The 7,296-nt window shown below is 35.2% G+C and overlaps 1 protein-coding gene across 1 annotated transcript; it reads right to left on the bottom strand.

Annotated features, from left to right (window-relative positions):
• Positions 1–430: 430 nt before the first annotated feature.
• Positions 431–6,413, bottom strand: LOC140432275 (dynein axonemal assembly factor 10-like; the record flags this gene model as incomplete). The annotated part of the gene is made up of 3 exons (XM_072520087.1): positions 431–663; positions 3,325–3,542; positions 6,283–6,413. Coding segments are annotated over 3 exons (582 nt in total), but the record flags the coding sequence as incomplete, so codon positions are not given.
• Between the last annotated feature and the right edge of the window lie 883 nt (positions 6,414–7,296).

Here is a 7,296-nt window from a genome sequence, read left to right as displayed (position 1 = left end):
GTGAATGTCCTAGCTTTAACGCTGCCGAGACCACAAAAAATTGCTAGGGCAATCGGTTTCTGATCGTCGTTTTAAAACAGTTTGTTGCGCCGTGGGCGCTGGCCCTTAGTCAACTATGTTACAACCTAAACAAATCAAAATTTCTAAAATACCTTAAAATTACGGGGTGATCCTAATTTTATGTTCGGCACTGTGAATTTAAATTTAAATAGTTTATGTTAAATCTCAGTTAAAAATGTTAAATACTTTTCGATGTGTCTTAACCAAAATATGTAATTAGAAAATGGCACTTCAAAATCAAATACTAAATAGTATCAAATAAAAAGAATTACAAGCGGAAAATACACTTAGATCGATAAAATGAAGGACGGCAATGGAGGGACACTGTGAACAAGTTTGAAAAAAAAATAAGACATGACTTGATACTTACTATTTCCATAAGCATAAACTGCCAGCCCCACCTGTCGTCATAAATATATCTCTATTTTGAGGCAAATGCTTAACGGTCCACACTGTGGAAGAGTGAGCTTTCTCTGTCACGCAAGCAAATCCTTTCTTATGGTGTTTAGTCTTAACATCATAACAGAATATCTTAGATTCCAATGTTGTTGCGACCAGTTTATTCATGGTAATATTTTTTCGATCAAATTGAATTCCAACTACCTGTAAAGAAATAAAAAGGAATATTATTATCTAAAGCAAAACTACAAGAAATTTGTTACTCTACCGAAGAAACCTAAAGCAAAAAAGTGTAAGGAATATAAAAGCATTAGCTTTTAGCTACTAGTTTATTTACTCAAAAATTTTTCAAAAGTAATTTATAACAGAATCTATAGAAAATGCGAAGAGCAACTAATACACGCACGGTTTGGTTTTAGGGATGTTTTAGGTAAAAAGGAAACACTTTTTAGTACACAAGTTCTGTTAAAACGCTGCAGAACTATGACATATTTCATCAACTACCAGGAAGCATATAATAGAATACGATAAAATAATATCTATATAAAGAAGCACTGACCACTCACATCGATTGCAAAGATTTTAGGATAATTACCTTATAATTATCAACTGTAAAAAGTTATTTAAAGCAGCCCTGGAAGACATCGATGAAAGCGTTTTGATAAACACACACACACACATGAGTTCATCCCAACCCCTATGGAACATGAGTGTACCACTGCTGGACAGTGGGACCCCCCATGTCCGAAGATCAGACCGGTCTCGTTCCAAAAGAGCAAGTCATTTTGGCTCGGTACCTATCTGACCCCCAGGTTTTTCCACCACCCCTCCTCTACGTCTGACATACGCAGAGGAGGCTTGAACTGTTACGTCGGGCGATTTGGGAAAAGAAACACCCTCCGTTTTCCATGACTTGTAGTTAGGCCACCTATCTGTAGGGGTAGCTTAGTGTAGCTTTTCTCCCTATTTACTTTACTGAGTTTATTATGGCTTTACTTTGGGCTCTGTGACCCTAGAAAAATGTGTGTCCGATCAGGGGGTCGACAGCAAACTGTCGGCCCCCTGTTCGGCTGTTGTGTGCTCGGTCACACAGTCGTCAATTGGCAAAACAAGTTTTGGTCTCCTTGCCGACTGGGCGATCGATAGGCCTAGCCATCAAGCCCGTGCTTGTCGTACACGACCTCGATGCTCAGTTTTCGCGAGTTCGTTTTGATAAACGAAGAACGTTTGAATGATTTTAGATATGCAGATTTTACAATAATCTTTACAGATGTTTTTTTTTTGTACAACCTAAAAGTTTGTAGAATATAGCCGCTTAAATACTTTTGCTTTTGTATTGAATATACGAACTAGCCATTGTAGAGTGCCTTCACCTTGGGTTATCAATATTGTGTTGTCTACATAATAGAGTATTCTGATTTATTTATTGTCCATTCTGTATCCTCTACCTTTGTTGTCACTTTTGATGACTTCATCGACGATTACATTAGAGAGCATAGAGATTAATGAGTTCTTTTGACGTATTCCATTGCCTATGTAGGTATTTATGTAGTTTTCGTACATGTCTTCAATAGTTTGTATTATATCCAAGTGAACTTCTCTATCAAACAAAAGAAATCTTTGAGTCTGACTCTGTCGAATAGTTTTTTGAGTCGATGAGACATAGAAACACTAGTATATTAGGCTCTAATGATTTCTCGCTAATTTGGTTTATAATGAATACTGTATCTTTACACGATTATCCAGTAGAAAACTTGTTGTACTAAGGTTATCCTCTAATTTATCCGTTCTTGCCGAATTTTAGTTCGGCAACTAAAATCTTTGACCAGTGTGCGTTACCTATGCTCACTTATGGAGCGAAAACATTAACACTTACAAAAAAAGATAAAAAAGATTACGGGAAAAGATAGTAAACAATATTCGTTTGACTCAGAGGACTATGAAGTACCAGATGTTAGGTGTTTATTTGAGAGACCGAATCCAAAACGAAGAAATACGTCATAGAACAAAAACAGCAGAAGCTATCGAAAAAATCACATCGCTAAAACGGAATTGGATAGAACACGTTACTAGATTATCTGAGCGCCGATGGACAAAACGTATTTTCGAGTGGAATCTAAGACAAGAAGTACTAAAAAGCAGAAGCCGCTCACCAACCAGGCGGACTGACGATCTGAAGCGTGTTAGCAGTAACTGGATGCAGATGGATGGAGAGAGACACATGAAAAGATCTGAGGGAGACCTATGTCTAGCAGTGAACGCCCACATGTTGATGATGATAATAAAGATTTAACAAGTTTATACTTCTGTAGTTTTCTGGCTATTTTTTATCGCGTTTTTGAAGCGAAGCTTATATACTGACGTTGTATTACTTTTTCTCTACAGTAAAATGCTGAGGCGAGTGCCACGACACGGCGTCACGAAAGTAGTATCACGAAATAGCCTATTTAGAAGCGTTTTGCTAAGGTTGGTAACAGTTATAACAGTTGGAAGAGTCCATTTACGTGACGGGGAAGTTCCGTTATACGGTTTGTATGACTTTTGTATAACGTTTGTAGGTAAACTTTTTTAATTTTTTAAAATATATTTAAGGATATTAACTAACAACGGTTTTATGTAATTTTTAATTTTTTTTTTTTTTTGTTAATTTGAATTAGCTGTTTATTTGAATAATCAAAAGATTTACCACGTATTTATTAAAATAACTCGTGTAATTAAAATAATTAATAAATAATATAATTACTGTATAGTCTGCAGAACCGCCTACTGTACAACTTTATTTTATAGTGTATGTTATTTTCTGGAAGCAAGAATTACAGGAAGAGGAGGCGAAGAAGATATGGCTACTATGTACATTATACTTACACCATTTTTAAGACACTTAGACCAACGCAATGACATAGTTTTAAGATCGAACAGTTTAATATCTCCGTTATCGTATCCCGCAGCAACAACCCTTTCTTCATTATTGTATGAGTTGCCAAATGCTACTGACCAACAATCTCTTGCAGGCGCTTCTGTTGATGGCACGAATTTAGCTACAGGAGTATCTTTTTGTCTTACATCCCACACCATAACGGTACCTGTAAACACAAATAAATTGATTATAAATAAAAGAATATATTTTTGATCATTTAGTAGTTTTCGTATTACTCACGTACTCGATTATATGGAACTTAATGTTATTTTTAATTATTCGTTTTAGCATATTTTACATCACTTTAATATGGACAGTTGTAACGATACTTGTCTGGATGGGAAGTGGGGGATTAAAAAAGAGAAAAAAGAGTTCTAGGTAGAAGAATGTTCACCTTGCAAGCCGGCGATCAGGTGTTTTGAAGGACACAACTGTGAGCTTTGGGACGTGAGTCTATAGATCTAGGAGGGGGAATATTTAGATACAAAAGTTAAAACGTGCCAATGGAAATGACAGAATTTCGTACTAAATGAAAGTAAAACAAAATTAAGATCACAACCTAGTCCTTTTTCTAGGGACGAGGTAAACTCGACACTTGACCTATGAGAAGATTGGTTTAAGAAAGATTCCAAACAAAATAACAATATGCTAAACCTCTCTAAAAAACAAAAATGGTTCATATATATATATATATATATATATATATATATATATATATATATATATATATATATATATATATATATATATATATATATATATATATATATATCGTTGTAAACATTGTGATGGCTCCTTAACGGTCCAACACATATTACTAGAATGTGCCTAATACAAACCTCAAAGGGACAAATACAACTTTCAAAATAACTCTAGAAACATGTATATATATTCAGGGATTCTACAGTATTCACTGCCTTCTCTCGCTCAACCGTTTCCATCTCTCTCTGTTATCCCATTCTCCATCGTTTAGGCCTCTCTTACTCATGGCGTCGTCTACTTCGTTCCTCCAGGATTTTCGGGGTTGTCCTCTTTTCCTCCTTCCTATGGGGCTCCATTCGGTTATTCTCTTTATCCATTCTTGTTACTCTGCAGCATCTTCGCAGGCATTCCATCTCTGTTGCTACTATCTTACTGCTGTTTTTCTTGTTTATGATCCAACTTTCAGCCCCATATGGCATAATACTTCGCACTAATGTTTTATAAATTTGTGTTTTTTGTCTCCATATTTAGGTGTCTATCTCACCATACTGAGTTAAGTTGTCGGATTGCTGTTCTTGTTTGTCCTAATCTTTGTGTAATTTCTTCCTCTGTTGTTGCCTTTTTCGTGATTATAAACCCCAAGTATTTGAATTTATCCTTTTCTTTGATTGTTACGTTGTCATCAATCTGTAGATCTTCTATGTCTTCTTCACTTGTAGATAGGTACTCTGTTTTCGCGAGGTTAATATCTAGGCCAGCCTTGGTATATTCTTCTTGTAGTTTCTTCATCATGTAGCTGAGGTCGTCTTGGTCTTGTGCAATAACTACTTGATCGTCTGCAAAGCTTAACGTATATAGGTATTCGTTCCGTACCGGTACTCCCATACCTTCGCATTTTCTTTTCCATGTAGTCAGGGCTTTCTCTAAGTATATTTTGAATAGGGTTTGAGATGTGGAACAACCCTGCAGCCCTTTTGTTGTGGTGAAGTCTCCTATGATTCTTGTTCCCATTTTAATGGACACTTTATTTTCTTTATACAGAGCTTTTGCAGCTTCTATGAGTTCCGTCTGTATTTCTAATTTGTACCTATACGCCTTTCTCAGGTCCACAAATACCAAATGTATCTCTCTATTTTTTGCTTTTTTCTTTTCCAACAGTTGTTCCAGTGTGTATATGTGGTATATGCATGATCTTCCTGCCGTGAAGCCTGTTTGATCCTCCCCGATTTTGCCTTTTATCGCTTGCTCCATCTTTTCTCGCAGTATCTTCCCATATAATCTTCCTATTGATGATATTACGCTTATTCCTCTGTAGTTTTCGCACCGTTTTCTATCTCTTTTCTTAAATATAGATGTCATATATGCCTCCGTCCATTCCTTTGGGAGCTGTTCTCCATTTATGGCTTTCTGAAATATCGATTGTATCATCCGGTGTAATTTTTTTGATCCGTATTTTATAAGCTCAGGTGAGATGTCTCCAGGTCCCGGTGCTTTTCTATTTTTGATTGCTTTTATGGCAATCAAATTTTCCTATCTGTTATTTCTATTTCTTGTTGTGGGGATCTGCTTCGTCTTCGTCTGTTTTCTTTTCCAATGAATTGTGGTCTTTGTTCTGTTAACAGTTTCTTGTAATAGTCCTTCCATTCTTTGTCCTGTATATTTCCCAATTTAATTTGTTCTTTTGAGTTTTGTTTCAATCCTCTCAGTACTTTCCATGACTCCAAAGTTCTTGTACCTCCTGAATGTTCAAAATGGTTCAAACCATAGTAAAAAAGAAAGATAAACACACTTAGCTTATATTGTCGTTTTAACAAAAGCTTTAAAACTGGTAAATTACACAATGCTCGTTAAATTCGATCTTCGTAACTATATAAAAAACATGCGAAGACTACAGAATAATTAACCTGATGAGTAATTTAATTAAGATGGTTTTAAAAGTAATACACAGCAGAATATACAAAAATGTACATGTCTAACACGACTCTACACTCAACTCAAAAACTTCAAAAATGCCACTTATCGTCCTTGTCCTCCCGATGCCTCAATTGAAATATCTGCAGGAAGTGTTAAACTCATGGAGGTCAAAATAATCTGAGGACAAATTAAAAAATATTTGAGAAAAATTCTTAGAGATTTTTATTTGTACCACCTAACAACATCTCTGGTATATTTTCACCTATATTGCAAAGCTTTTTAATTCATACCATCTCTAGAGCCCGTCACTATTTCTGGTGCACCACATCCAGAACTTGTTCCCGCCACACCGTCAATGGAATTTATGATAGCGGTATGAGCAGTACTTTTATATACTGGCCAAATAGGATCTTCCAAATCCCTAAAACATTTTTTATAATTAATAATAAATTATAAAAACCTTCTTACATGTACATTTGGATACAAAAATGAATATAATCTCCCTCTGTTTTGAGGGATGATGAGCTCTACAGAGCTAATTAGAGAGTGGTGACTCTGAGATAGCGCGTCAGGAAACGAAGGTTTTTCCCTCACAATTTTTTAGGAGGAAAAGATTCAAAATTTGAGAATAAGGAGTGGATAGTCCAAGGATCAAAATCTATATGATGCCGAAAGGCAATTTTACCATGGGGGTAGTTGCCACTCCATCTCGGGGGGTGGAAATTTTGACCACAAACATTGGTAGAAAAATTAATTCTAAGCAAAAAATGTTGTATCTACTGTTTTGATAAAATTACCAGTTTTCGATTTATTCGCTATCGAGGTTTTTAGTTTTATATGTCGAAAAAATCCATGTTTTAATCAGTTTTCTGCTAATAACTCAAAATTTATCCGATTTATCAAAAAAAACTGTAATCGACAAAAATGTACCTTTTAAAAAAATAAACAAAATAGATTTATTTTAATTTTTTTAAATTTATAATAACCGAACGGATTCCCTCAGAAAACAACGACCTGTATGAATATACACTAACCAGACATATACAAGACTTGCAAGATGAAATGGAAGATATCACAAAGGCTCTAAAAGAAACGGAAAGAGAGTGCTGCTCGACCGTTCTCGCCCATAAAGAAAAACTAAACCAAAATACCAAAGAGCTAATAGGTAAAAGAAGACAGCTGATGGAAAAATATGACTCCAACTATACAAGAATAAAGAAATTAAATAAAGATATCCACCGGTTAATCCGAAAAGACGTAAGAGAAAACAATACAAGAAACATAATTAAAATAATTCAAGAAAA

This window comes from Diabrotica undecimpunctata, unplaced genomic scaffold (assembly GCF_040954645.1).
Source record: "Diabrotica undecimpunctata isolate CICGRU unplaced genomic scaffold, icDiaUnde3 ctg00003484.1, whole genome shotgun sequence".
In the NCBI taxonomy this organism is placed as follows: Eukaryota; Metazoa; Arthropoda; class Insecta; order Coleoptera; family Chrysomelidae; genus Diabrotica; species Diabrotica undecimpunctata.
The sequence above is the reverse complement of the archived record's forward strand: the minus strand, read 5'-3'. Positions and strand labels throughout refer to the sequence as shown.